This window comes from Aphelocoma coerulescens, unplaced genomic scaffold, assembly GCF_041296385.1.
Source record: "Aphelocoma coerulescens isolate FSJ_1873_10779 unplaced genomic scaffold, UR_Acoe_1.0 HiC_scaffold_314, whole genome shotgun sequence".
Taxonomy (NCBI): Eukaryota; Metazoa; Chordata; class Aves; order Passeriformes; family Corvidae; genus Aphelocoma; species Aphelocoma coerulescens.
Genome location: NW_027183658.1, coordinates 1 through 12670, shown reverse-complemented (window position 1 = coordinate 12670; position 12670 = coordinate 1). Strand labels below are relative to the sequence as shown.

At 62.7% G+C, this 12670-nt stretch overlaps 2 protein-coding genes across 2 annotated transcripts; one reads left to right on the top strand and one right to left on the bottom strand.

Moving 5' to 3' along the window:
• The first annotated feature begins 1782 nt into the window (after positions 1-1782).
• On the top strand, positions 1783-8113 carry ACHE (acetylcholinesterase (Yt blood group)). The gene is made up of 3 exons (XM_068999276.1): positions 1783-3353; positions 5467-5633; positions 7992-8113. The coding sequence occupies exons 1-3, from the start codon at positions 1783-1785 to the stop codon at positions 8111-8113; spliced, it is 1860 nt and encodes a 619-aa protein (XP_068855377.1).
• An 876-nt stretch (positions 8114-8989) lies between these two features.
• Positions 8990-11286, bottom strand: BACC1 (BPTF associated chromatin complex component 1; the record flags this gene model as incomplete). Its single annotated transcript, XM_068999273.1, is given in 6 exon segments — positions 8990-9272; positions 9385-9477; positions 10751-10784; positions 10787-10864; positions 10866-10923; positions 11060-11286. Coding segments are annotated over 6 exon segments (498 nt in total), but the record flags the coding sequence as incomplete, so codon positions are not given.
• Between the last annotated feature and the right edge of the window lie 1384 nt (positions 11287-12670).

The window sequence follows — 12670 nt, the reverse complement described above, 5'->3', positions numbered from 1 at the left end:
TGGGGGAGGAGCCCTATGGGGCTCGGGGGTCCCTATGGATCCATAGGGTAGGGGGGAGGGGCCCTATGGGGCTCGGGGGGTCCCTATAGGGGATGGGGGTCGCTGTGGGTCTATAGGGGATGGGGGAGGGGCCCTATGGGGCTCGAGGGTCCCTATGGGGCTCGGGGGGTCCCTATGGATCTATAGGGATGGGGGGAGGGGCTCCCCACGGGGCGGGGCCCTGTGGGGCGGGGCTGCGGGGGGGAGGGTCCCTATGGGGCAGGGATGTGTGGGGCTGGGGGCCCCTATGGATCTATAGGGGATGGGAGGCTGCCTATGGGGCTGGGGGGGTTCTTATGGGGCAGGGTCTAAGGGACGGGGGGTCCCTATGGATCTATAGGGGATGGGGGGGGTCCCTATAGGGCCGGATTTATGGGAGGGGTCCCTATGGATCTATAGAGGATTGGGGAGGTCCCTATAGGGCCGGATCTATGGGGCAGGCTCTATAGGGCTGGGGGGTCCCTATGGATCTATAGGGGATTGGGGGGTCCCTATAGCGCCGGATCTATGGGAGGGGTCCCTATGGATCTATAGGGGATGGGGGGTCCCTATAGGGCCGGATCTATGGGGCAGGATCTATAGGGCTGGGGGCTCCCTATGGATCTATAGGGGATGGGGGGGGGCCCTATAGGGCCGGGTTCCCCCCCCCCCCCTCGCCCCCCCTCTCCCACCTCCGGCTGCTTCCGGCCGGGAATTTTTGGGACTATTTTGGGATCCGCCACCTGCCCCATGGAGGGGGGGGGGGGGAGGGGGGAGGGGCGCGGTGGGAGGGGGGCTCCCTATGGGGGGTGGGATGAGGGGGGGGCACTGGGAGGGACTGGGAGGGCACTGGGGCTACTGGGACAAACTGGGAGGGGACACTGGGGGGGTCGCGCATCCCTGGAGGGGCACCCAGAGTTCTGGGGGGGGGGGTCCCATCAAATTGGGGACCCCCCCCGCCCCAAATCCCACCCAAATTGGGGACCCCTCCTCACTGACGGGGATCCCCAAAACCCCCTAAATCCCACCCGAAATGGGGACCTCCCCCCCAAATCCCACCCAAATTGGGGACCCCTCCTCACCAATGGGGATCCCCAAACCCCTCCATGACCTCCCCAAATTCCACCCAAATTGGGGACCCCTCCTCACCGAGGGGGATCCCCAAACCGCCCCATGACCCCCCCCAAATCCCACCCAAATTGGGACCCCCCACCTAACTGGGGAACCCCCCAAATCCCATCCCCTCCTCACCGAGGGGGATCCCCAAACCCCCCCATGACCCACCCAAAATCCCACCCAAATTGGGGACCCCTCCTCACCAAGGGAGATCCCCAAACCCCCCCATGATCCCCCCCCAAATCCCACCCAAATTGGGACCCCCCACCTAATTGGGGACCCTCCCCCCCAATCCCACCCAAATTGGGGACCCCTCCTCACTGAGGGGGATCCCCAAACCCCCCCATGACCCCCCCAAATCCCACCCAAATTGGGGACCCCTCCTCACTGAGGGGGATCCCCAAACCCCCCATGACCCCCCCAAATCCCACCCAAATTGGGGACCCCTCCTCACTGAGGGGGATCCCCAAACCCCCCATGACCCCCCCAAATCCCACCCAAATTGGGGACCCCTCCTCACTGAGGGGGATCCCCAAACCCCCCATGACCCCCCCAAATTGGGGACCCCTCCTCACCGAGGGGGATCCCCAAACCCCCCCATGACCCCCCAAATCTCTCTCTCTCTCTCTCTCTGCAGCCTCCGCCGCCATGGGGGGTCACCCATCCCCAACGCCCCCCTCCCCCTTCCCGCCCTGCGCCCCCCCCCAGCTCTTCCTCCCGCTCCTCCTCCTCCTCCTCCTCACCCCCTCCCAGGTCGCCACCGAGGACCTGGTGGTCGCCACCTCGGCCGGCGCCGTCCGCGGCTTCCACGTGGCCGCCGGCCCCTCCTCGCGCGTGGCCGCGTTTTTGGGGATCCCCTACGCCGAGCCCCCTTTGGGCCCCCTGCGCTTTGCCCCCCCCCGCCCTGCCCGACCTTGGGGAGGGGTCCTGGACGCCTTCGCCCACCCCCACGCCTGCTTCCAGCCGGTCGACACGATGTTCCCGGGATTCGGCGGCTCCGAGATGTGGAACCCCAACCGGGAGATGAGCGAGGACTGTTTGTACCTCAACATTTGGGTGCCGGCCCCGCGCCCCAAGGCGCCGGCGCCGGTGCTGGTGTGGATTTACGGGGGGGGTTTCTACAGCGGCGCCGCCTCGCTGGACGTCTACGACGGACGGTTCCTGGCGGCGGCCGAGGAGGTCTTGGTGGTCTCCATGAACTACCGGGTGGGCGCCTTGGGCTTCTTGGCGTTGCCGGGCCACCCCGAAGCCCCCGGTAACGTGGGGCTGCTGGACCAGCGGCTGGCGCTGCGTTGGGTCCAAGCCAACATCGCGGCCTTCGGCGGCGACCCCGGCGCGGTGACGCTGTTCGGGGAGAGCGCGGGCGCGGCCTCGGTGGGGCTGCACCTGCTGTCGGGGGGCAGCCGCGCCCTGTTCCGCCGCGCCGTGCTGCAGAGCGGCTCCCCCAACGGGCCCTGGGCCACCGTGGGGGCGGCCGAGGGCCGGCGGCGAGCGGCGCGGCTGGGCCGGCTGGTGGGGTGCGGCGGGGTGGGCGCCGGCGGAGCCGTGACCAACGAGACGGAGCTGTTGGGCTGCCTGCGCGCCGCCGCGCCGCCGCAGCTGGTGGAGCACGAGGCGGCCGTGCTGCCCCAGCAGGGCGTCTTCCGCTTCGCCTTCGTGCCCGTGGTGGACGGCGAGTTCCTGGCCGACACCCCCGAGGCGCTGCTGGGGGGACCGGGGCGCCCCGAGGCCGAGGTGCTGCTGGGGGCCGTGCAGGATGAGGGCACCTATTTCTTGGTGTACGGCGTGCCCGGCTTCGGCAAGGACAACGAGAGCCTGATCAGCCGCGAGGAGTTCCTGGGCGGGGTGAGGCTGGGGGTGCCGCAGGCCAACGAGCTGGCGGCCGAGGCCGTGGTGCTGCAGTACACGGACTGGTTGGACCAGGACAACCCGGTGAAGAACCGCGAGGCGCTGGACGACATCGTGGGCGACCACAACGTGGTGTGCCCGCTGATGCACTTCGCCCAGCGCTGGGCCGAGCGCGGCGGCACCGTCTTCGCGTACCTGTTCGACCACCGCGCCTCCAACCTGCTGTGGCCGCCCTGGATGGGCGTCCCCCACGGCTACGAGATCGAGTTCGTGTTCGGGCAGCCCCTGAACCCCGGCCTCAACTACACGGCCGAGGAGGAGGCGCTGAGCCGGCGCATCATGAGATACTGGGGCAACTTCGCCCGCACCGGGTACGGGGAACGGGGAGGGACGGCGGGGACAGGGAGGGAGGGAGATGTGGGGACGGCTGGATGGAGGAATGGATGGAGAGAGGGAGGGTGGGAAGGAAGGAAGGAGAGAGGGAGGGAGGGAGGGAGGGACGAATGGACGGATGGATGGGGAGAGGGTCATGGAGATGGAGGGATGGATGGAGAGATGGAGGTGGATGAAGGGATGAAGGGGATAAGGAGAAGCTTCCACAGATGGCTGAAGGATTGGAGGGAGGGAGGGGTGGATGGAGAGAGGGAGGGAGGGATGGAGAGAGGGATGGAGGGAGGGAGGGAGGAAGGGAGGGAGGGATGGATGGATGGATGGAGGGATGGATGGATGGATGGATGGATGGAAGCATGGAGGGGTGGATGGAGGGATGGAGGGAGGGAGGAAGGGATGGATGGATGGATGGATGGATGGATGGATGGATGGATGGATGGATGGAAGCATGGAGGGGTGGATGGAGGGATGGATGGAGGGATGGATGGAGGGGTGGATGGAGGGGTGGATGGAGGGGTGGATGGAGGGGTGGATGGAGGGAGGGGTGGATGGAGGGATGGATGGATGGAGAGAGGGATGGATGGAGGGATGGAGGGGTGGATGGAGGGATGGAGGGGTGGAAGGGTGGATGGAGGGGTGGATGGAGGGATGGAGGGAGAGGTGGATGGATAGGGTGTGAAGAGCAGGATGGGGTGGGATGGATGGGATGGGGATGAATTATGTTGGGTTGAATGAGTTGGGTTGGGTTGGATGAGTTGGGTTGGATTGGTTGGGTTGAGTTGGGTGGGTTGGGTTGGTTGGGTTGAGTTGGGTTGAGTTGGGTGAGTTGGGTTGGATGAGTTTGGTTGAGTCGGGTTTGTTGGGTTGGGTTGGGATGAGTTGGGTTTGAGTTGGATGAGTTTGGTTGAGTTGGGTTCATTGGGTTGGGTTGGGTTGGATGAGTTTGGTTGAGTTGGGTTCGTTGGGTTGGGTTGGGTGAGTTGGGTTGGATGGGTTGGATTGGGATGAGTTGGGTTTGAGTTGGATGAGTTTGGTTGAGTTGGAATATGAGGGGTGGCGCTGGGATAGGTCGAGTTGGGTTGGAATTGAGTTTGGTTGAGTTGAGATGCATTGGGTTGGGTGAGTTGGGTGGGTTGTGATGGAGTTTGGTTGAGTTGGGATGAGTTGGGTTGAGCTGGGATGGGTTGGATTGGGATGGAGTTGAGTTGGGATTGAGTTGAGTTGAGCTCAGTTGGATTGGGTTGAGTTGGGATTGGTTGGGTTGGGTTGAGTTGGGATGGGTTGGATTGGGATCAGTTGGGTTGGGATGAGTTGGGTTGGGATCAATTGGGATGAGTTGGGATTGGTTGGGTTGGGTTGAGTTGAGCTTGGTTGATTTGGGTTGGGTTGGGTTGTGTTGGGATGGGGGGGTTTGGGTTGGGATGAATTGGATTGGGATGAGTTGGGATGAGTTGGGATCGGTTGGGTTGGGTTGTGTTGGGTTGGGTTGAGTTGGGATCGGTTGAGTTGGGATCGGTTGGGTTGGGATGAGTTGGGTTGGGATCAATTGGGATGAGTTGGGATTGGTTGGGTTGGGATGAGTTGAGCTTGGTTGAGTTGAGTTGGGTTGGGTTGGGTTGGGATCGGGGGGGTTGGGTTGGGATGAATTGGATTGGATTGGGATCAGTTGGGATGAGTTGGGATCCGTTGGGTTGGGTTGTGTTGGGTTGGGTTGGGATCGGTTGGGTTGGAATCGGTTGGGTTGGGATCAATTGGGATGAGTTGGGATTGGTTGGGTTGGGATGAGTTGAGCTTGGTTGAGTTGGGTTGGGTTGGGTTGGGATCGGGGGGGTTGGGTTGGGATGAATTGGATTGGATTGGGATCAGTTGGGATGAGTTGGGATCCGTTGGGTTGGGTTGTGTTGGGTTGAGTTGGGATTGGTTGAGTTGGGATCGGTTGGGTTGGGATGAGTTGGGTTGGGATGAGTTGGGTTGGGATCAATTGGGATGAGTTGGGATTGGTTGGGTTGGGTTGAGTTGGGATCGGTCGATTTGGGCTGAGTTGGGATCGATCTGAACCGGTCGGGACCTTCTCCCCCGGCGTGCGCGGCGCAGGGACCCCAACGAGCCGTCGGAGCGGGAGCGGCGCTGGCCGTCCTACACGGCCGCGGGGCAGAGCTACGCCCGGCTCAACGCGCGGCCGCTCGCCGTGGCCCAGGGCCTGCGCGCCCAGGCCTGCGCCTTCTGGACGCGCTTCCTGCCCAAGCTGCTCAACGTCACCGGTGAGGGGACACCGGGGACACGGGGGGGACACCGGGGATGTGGGGACGTGGAGGGACGTGGGGAGGTGACACCACGGAGGTGGGACATGGACGTGAGGATGGGGGGACACCGGGGACATGGGGAGGTGGCACCATGGAGGTGGCACCATGGAGGTGGACATGGACATGGACATGGACATGGGGGAACATTGGGGACACGGGGAGGTGGCACCAGGGAGGTGGGACATGGACGTGGACATAGACATGGGGACACATGAGGGACATGGAGACATGGAGGGATGTGGGGAGGTGGCACCATGGAGGTGGGACATGGATGTGGACATGGGGACACATGAGGGACACGGGGAGGTGGCACCAGGGAGGTGGGACATGGACACGGACATGGATGTGGACATGGGGACACGGAGTGACACGGGGAGGTGGCACCACAGAGGTGGCACCATGAAGGTGGGACATGGACATGGACATGGGGGAACATTGGGGACACGGGGAGGTGGCACCAGGGAGGTGGGACATGGACGTGGACATGGGGACACATGAGGGACATGGAGACATGGAGGGACACGGGGAGGTGACACCATGGAGGTGGGACATGGACACGGACGTGGACATGGACATGGGGACACGGAGGGACATGGGGAGGTGGCACCATGGAGGTGGCACATGGACATGAGGATGGGGGGACACTGGGGACACGGGGAGGTGACACCGTGGAGGTGGGACATGGACACGGACGTGGACATGGACATGGGGACATGGAGGGACATGGGGAGGTGGCACCATGGAGGTGGCACCACGGAGGTGGCACCATGGAGGTGGCACATGGATGTGGAAATGGGGACACGTGAGGGACACGGGGAGGTGGCACCATGGAGGTGGGACATGGATGTGGACGTGGACATGGGGGGACACCAGGGATGTGGGGACATGGAGGGATGTGGGGAGGTGACACCAGGGAGGTGGGACATGGACATGGGGACACATGAGGGACATGGGGGAACATTGGAAACACGGGAAGGGGGCACCATGAAGGTGGGACATGGACATGGACATGGGGACATGGACATGGGGGGACAGCAGGGACATGGGGACATGGAGGGACATGGGGAGGTGACACCGTGGAGGTGGGACATGGATGTGGGGTGGACATGGGGGAACACTGGGGACACAGCGAGGTGGCACCATGGAGGTGGGACATGGACACGGACGTGGACATGGGGACACATGAGGGACATGGAGACATGGAGGGATGTGGGGAGGTGGCACCAGGGAGGTGGGACATGGACGTGGATGTGGGGGACATTGGGAACATGGGGAGGTGGCACCACGGAGGTGGGACATGGACACGGACGTGGACATGGACCTGGGGACACAGAGTGATACAGGGAGGTGGCACCATGGAGGTGGCACCATGGAGGTGGCACATGGATGTGGACATGGGGACACATGAGGGACACGGGGAGGTGGCACCATGGAGGTGGGACATGGACACGGATATGGATGTGGACATGGGGACACGGAGTGACACGGGGAGGTGGCACCATGAACGTGGACATGGATGTGGGCATGGGGACACATGAGGGACACGGGGAGGTGGCACCACGGAGGTGGCACCATGAACGTGGACATGGATGTGGACATGGGGACACATGAGGGACACGGGGAGGTGGCACCACGGAGGTGGCACCATGGAGGTGGGACATGGACGTGGACATGGATGTGGACATGGGGGGACACGGGGAGGTGGCACCATGGAGGTGGGACATGGACACGGGGGGACACGGGGAGGTGGCACCACGGAGGTGGCACCATGGACACGGACGTGGACATGGACATGGGGACATGGAGGGACATGGGGAGGTGGCACCATGGAGGTGGGACATGGACATGGAGGGACATGGGGAGGTGGCACCACGGAGGTGGCACATGGATGTGGAAATGGGGACATGGAGGGACATGGGGAGGTGGCACCACGGAGGTGGCACCACGGAGGTGGCACCATGGAGGACCTCGAACCTTTTGGGGGCTTTCGGTGCCTTCAGAGAGTTTTTCGGGAGGTTCCAGGGGGTTTTTGGGATCCCCGGAGCCGATTTTGGGGTCCTCGCGTTGATTTGGGGTTCGGGGGGGGGGGGGAGGGGGGCGCGTTCCCAGGGCTGGCGGAGGAGGCGGAGCAGCAAAAGCCCCTGGAATTTTGGGTGGATTTGAGGTGGATTTGAGGAGCGGATTCTGGGCAGGATTTGGGGCGGATTTAGGACATTTTGGGTGGCTTCAAGGAGTTTTTAGGGTGGTTTCTGGGGGTTTTTTTTGGGGTCGCCGGTTCGGATTTCGGGGTCCCCGCGCTGATTCGGGGTTTCCCAGGGCCGATGGAGGAGGCGGAACGCCAGTGGCGCCTGGAATTCCACCGCTGGAGCTCGTACATGATGCGCTGGAAGAGCCAATTCGAGCTCTACAGCCGCCAGGAGCGCTGCCAGCCCCTGTAGGGCCCCCCCAAAACCTCACCCGGGGCACCCCAAAACCTCACCCGCACCCCAAAACATCCCATCCCCCCCAAAATCCGCATTGAAATCCCCCCTCGGGAACCCCAAAATTCTCGGAGATCCTTCCCCAAAGTCTCACGGTCACCCCATGTAGGGCCTCCCCCCCTAAAACCCACCCGGGGCACCCCAAAATCCACCCGGGGCACCCCAAAATCCACCCAGGGCACCCCAAAACCTTCAGCTGCACCCCAAAATCCATATAAATTTCTTCTGGCATCCCAAATTCCTGGGGTTCCCCCCCCCAAAAAGCTCCACGGACTCCAGGAGTGGCGTCACCCCCTCCAGGGACACCCCAAAAATCCCTCCCAGACCCCCCCGCTCCCCAAATTCTGCTCCGACACCCCCAAAATCCTGCCCAGACACCCCCAAACCACCAAAATCCACTCCAGACACCCCAAAATCCACTCCAGACACCCCCCCCCAAAAAAACCCCCAGACACCCCCAAAAAATCCCATCCAGGCACCCCAAAACCAACCTCAGACACCCCCAAAATCCTCCCGGACCCCCCAAAATTCCACTCTGACACCCCAAAATCCTGCCCAGACACCCCCAAATCCCCCCCCCCTCCCAGACACCCCAAAATCTCCAGGGTGCCCCAACCCCACCCCAAAAATCAACCCCCAAACCCCACCCCCCCCAGGACCCCCAAAATTTGGGGGGTCCCCCTTCCCCTCCCCCCTCAGTGTCACCCCAATAAAGGCTCAAACCCAAACCTGGCTCTGGTGGGGGGGGGAAGGGGACCCCCAAAATCTTGGGGGGGGGGACCCCAAATTTGGGAGGGGGGAGGGACCCAAAACACGACATGGGGACAAAGGGGGGGCACCCCAAAACTTTATTGGGGGGGGGTGACAAAGGGGGGGCCCCTCCCCATTTCAAGGGGTGGGGGGGACCCCAAAACTGGGAGGGGGAATTTGGGGATCCCCCCCTCCCTCAAATTTGGGGGTTCAGGGAGGAATTTGGGGCTTTGGGGAGGGGGGGGTCCCAGGTGGGTTTTTTGGGGGGGGGTGTCCAGGAGATTTTGGGGACCCCCTCCCCTCAAGAAGTTTTGGGGTCCCCCAAAGATTTTTGGGGGGGTCCAGGGGGGGCTCCGACTTCAGGCTGCTGGAAAAAGGGGAAGGGGTGAGGGTGGGGGTCCCAGGACCCCCCAAAATTTTTGGGTTGGGGGGGTCCCCTCAGGGGTTTTGGGGACCCCCCCCCCTCCCCCCCACCGTACCCTGGTCGAAGTTCAGCTTCTTGGGGGGGGGGTCCCCAAATCCTTCGACGTCCACGAGGTCCCCGGGAGGGTCAGAGTCACTCGGGGGGGGCTCTGAGGGGGACCCCAAAATTAATGGGGGGGGGGAAACCCCAAAATTAAAGGGGGAGGGGCCCCAAAATTAATGGGGGAGGGGCCCCAAAATTAAAGGGGGGGACCCCAAAATTAAAGGGGGGACCTCAAAATTAAAGGGGGAGGGGCCCCAAATTAAAGGGGGGGACCCCAAAATTAAAGGGGGGGGACCCCAAAATTAATGGGGGAGGGGCCCCAAAATTAAAGGGGGGACCTCAAAATTAAAGGGGGAGGGGCCCCAAATTAAAGGGGGGGCCCCAAAATTAAAGGGGGAGGGGCCCCAAAATTAAAAGGGGGGAACCCCAAAGTTAAAGGGGGAGGGACCCCAAAAATAAAGAGGGAGGGACCCCAAAATTAAAGGGGGAGGGGCCCCAAATTAAAGGGGGGGACCCCAAAATTAATGGGGGAGGGGCCCCAAAATTAAAGGGGGGACGCCAAAATTAATGGGGGAGGGGCCCCAAAATTAAAGGGGGGGGACGCCAAAATTAAAGGGGGGGACCCCAAAATTAAAGGGGGAGGGGCCCCAAAATTAAAGGGGGGGACCCCAAAATTAAAGGGGGAGGAGCCCCAAAATTAAAGGGGGGGGTCCCAAAATTAAAGGGGGGGTGTCAAGGTTTGAGAGTGACCCCAAAAAGGGAGGGGGATCTAAAGAAGGGGGGGGAAGGGGAGAGACCCCAAAATTTAAGGGGGGGGGGCCAGGGAGGATTTGGGGACCATGGGGGGGGTCCCCAAAATTTAAGGGGGGGTCAAGAAGAGGATGAGAACAATGGGGGGGGACCCCAAAATTAATGGGGGGGACACCCCAAAATTAAAAGGGGAGGGGGGCAGGGAGGGCTTTGGTTTGGGGGGGGACCCCCAAAATTCAAGGGGGGGTTCCCAAAATTTAAGGGGGAGGAGGGGCCAGGGAGGATTTGGGGACCATGGGGGGGTCCCCCAAAATTAAAGGGGGGTTCCCAAAATTTAAAGGGGAGGGGTGTCAGGGAGGATTTGGGGACCCCCAAAATTAAAGGGGGGGGAGGGTCAGGGTGGGGATGAGAACAATGGGGGGGGCCCTCAAATTAAGGGGGGGGGGGGTCAAAAATGGGATGGCAACAATGGGGGGGGGGGACCCCCAAAATTAAAGGGTGGGGGGGGCCCCAGAAAGACCCCAAAATCCACAGCGGGGGGGAGGGGAGGGGGTGAAAAAAAACCCCCAAAATTAACAAAAGGGGGGACGGGGAACACCCCAAAAAAAAACCCCCCCAAAATCCATTACCTGCCACCTTCAGCTTCTTCCCGGGGGGGCCCTTGAGGGTCGTGGGGGGGCCCCCCCAGATCCCGGGGGGGCTTTTCGGGGTCCCTTTTTGGGGGAGTCGGCGCCGGGGGGGGGGCAGGGGGACCCCGCTGTCCTCGTAGGCTTTGCGCTTGGCCGCCGCCTTCAGCTGCGCCCTGAAGGGGAGGGGGGTCGGGGGGCGTGGGGGGGATTTGGGTGGGGGTCGGGGGGGGGGATTTGGGGGAGGACACCCCAAAATCTTCCCTCGCCCCCCCCAGGACCCCCCCCAGAGCCCCCCCTCCCCTCCCTTACACCGTGCGGTCCTTGATGAGGGCGCTCAGGCGGTTCAGGTCCTCCCCGAATCGGGACACGGCCCCGCGGAGCAGCGACAGCTCCGGCTCCGTCCAGCGGGACCTGGGGTTTGGGGAGGGGGGGATCCCGGGAATTTTGGGGGGATTTGGGGGGATTTGAGTGAATTTGGGGCGATTTCGGGGGTTTTTGGGGGGTTTTAGGGGGGATTTGGGGGGGTTCGGGGCGGTTCATGTCCTCCCCGAATCGCGACACGGCCCCGCGGAGCAGCGACAGCTCCGGCTCCGTCCAGAGGGATCCCGGGAATTTGGGGGGCTCTAGAAGGGGTTTGGGGGGTCGTGGAGGAGATTTAGGGGGGATTTGAGTGAATTTGGGGCGATTTCGGGGGTTTTAGGGGGATTTTCGGGGGTTTTAGGGGGGATTTTGGGAGGTTCAGGTCCTCCCCGAATCGCGACACGGCCCCGCGGAGCAGCGACAGCTCCGGCTCCGTCCAGCGGGACCTGGGTTTGGGGAGGGGGGGATCCCGGGAATTTTGGGGGGATTTGGGGGGATTTGAGTGAATTTGGGGCGATTTCGGGGGTTTTTGGGGGGTTTTAGGGGGGATCTGGGGGGGTTCGGGGCGGTTCATGTCCTCCCCGAATCGCGACACGGCCCCGCGGAGCAGCGACAGCTCCGGCTCCGTCCAGAGGGATCCCGGGAATTTGGGGGGCTCTAGAAGGGGTTTGGGGGGTCGTGGAGGAGATTTAGGGGGGATTTGAGTGAAGTTGGGGAGATTTCGGGGGTTTTAGGGGGATTTTCGGGGGTTTTAGGGGGGATTTTGGGGGGTTTTTGGGGAGGTTCAGGTCCTCCCCGAATCGCGACACGGCCCCGCGGAGCAGCGACAGCTCCGGCTCCGTCCAGCGGGACCCGGGGTTTGGGGAGGGGGGGATCCCGGGAATTTTGGGGGGGTTTGGGGGGATTTGAGTGAATTTGGGGCGATTTCGGGGGTTTTAGGGGGATTTTCGGGGGTTTTAAGGGGGATTTGGGGGGTTCAGGTCCTCCCCGAATCGCGACACCGGCCCCGCGGAGCAGCGACAGCTCCGGCTCCGTCCAGAGGGATCCCGGGAATTTGGGGGGCTCTAGAAGGGGTTTGGGGGGTCGTGGAGGAGATTTAGGGGGGATTTGGGGGGGATTTGAGTGAATTTGGGGCGATTTCGGTTTTAGGGGGATTTTCGGGGGTTTTAGGGGGGATTTTGGGAGGTTCAGGTCCTCCCCGAATCGCGACACGGCCCCGCGGAGCAGCGACAGCTCCGGCTCCGTCCAGCGGGACCTGGGAGGGATCCCGGGATTTGGGGGGTGGAATCCCGGGAATTTGGGGGGACCCCGGGAATTTTGGGGGGCTGGAGAGAGTTTGGGGGGGTCGTGGAGGGAGTTTAGAGGGGTTTTAAGGGGATTTTAGGGGGGCTTGAGGGGCTCTAAAGGGGGTTCGGAATCGGGACGCGACCCCATAGAGCAGAGACAGCTCCAGATCCGTCCAGAGGAATCCCGGGAATTTGGGGGGGATCCCCGGAATTTGGGGGGATCCCGGAATTTGGGGGGGATCCCCGGAATTTGGGGGGGATCCCGGAAGGGATT

Excerpts from the sequence above, each read along its gene's own strand:
- ACHE (XM_068999276.1), top strand. The coding sequence starts at position 1,783 with ATGGGGGGTCACCCATCCCCAACGCCCCCCTCCCCCTTCCCGCCCTGC. Across the intron at positions 3,354-5,466 it reads GGCAACTTCGCCCGCACCGG|GGACCCCAACGAGCCGTCGG; the intron begins GTACGGGGAACG and ends TGCGCGGCGCAG. Across the intron at positions 5,634-7,991 it reads CAAGCTGCTCAACGTCACCG|GGCCGATGGAGGAGGCGGAA; the intron begins GTGAGGGGACAC and ends GGGGTTTCCCAG.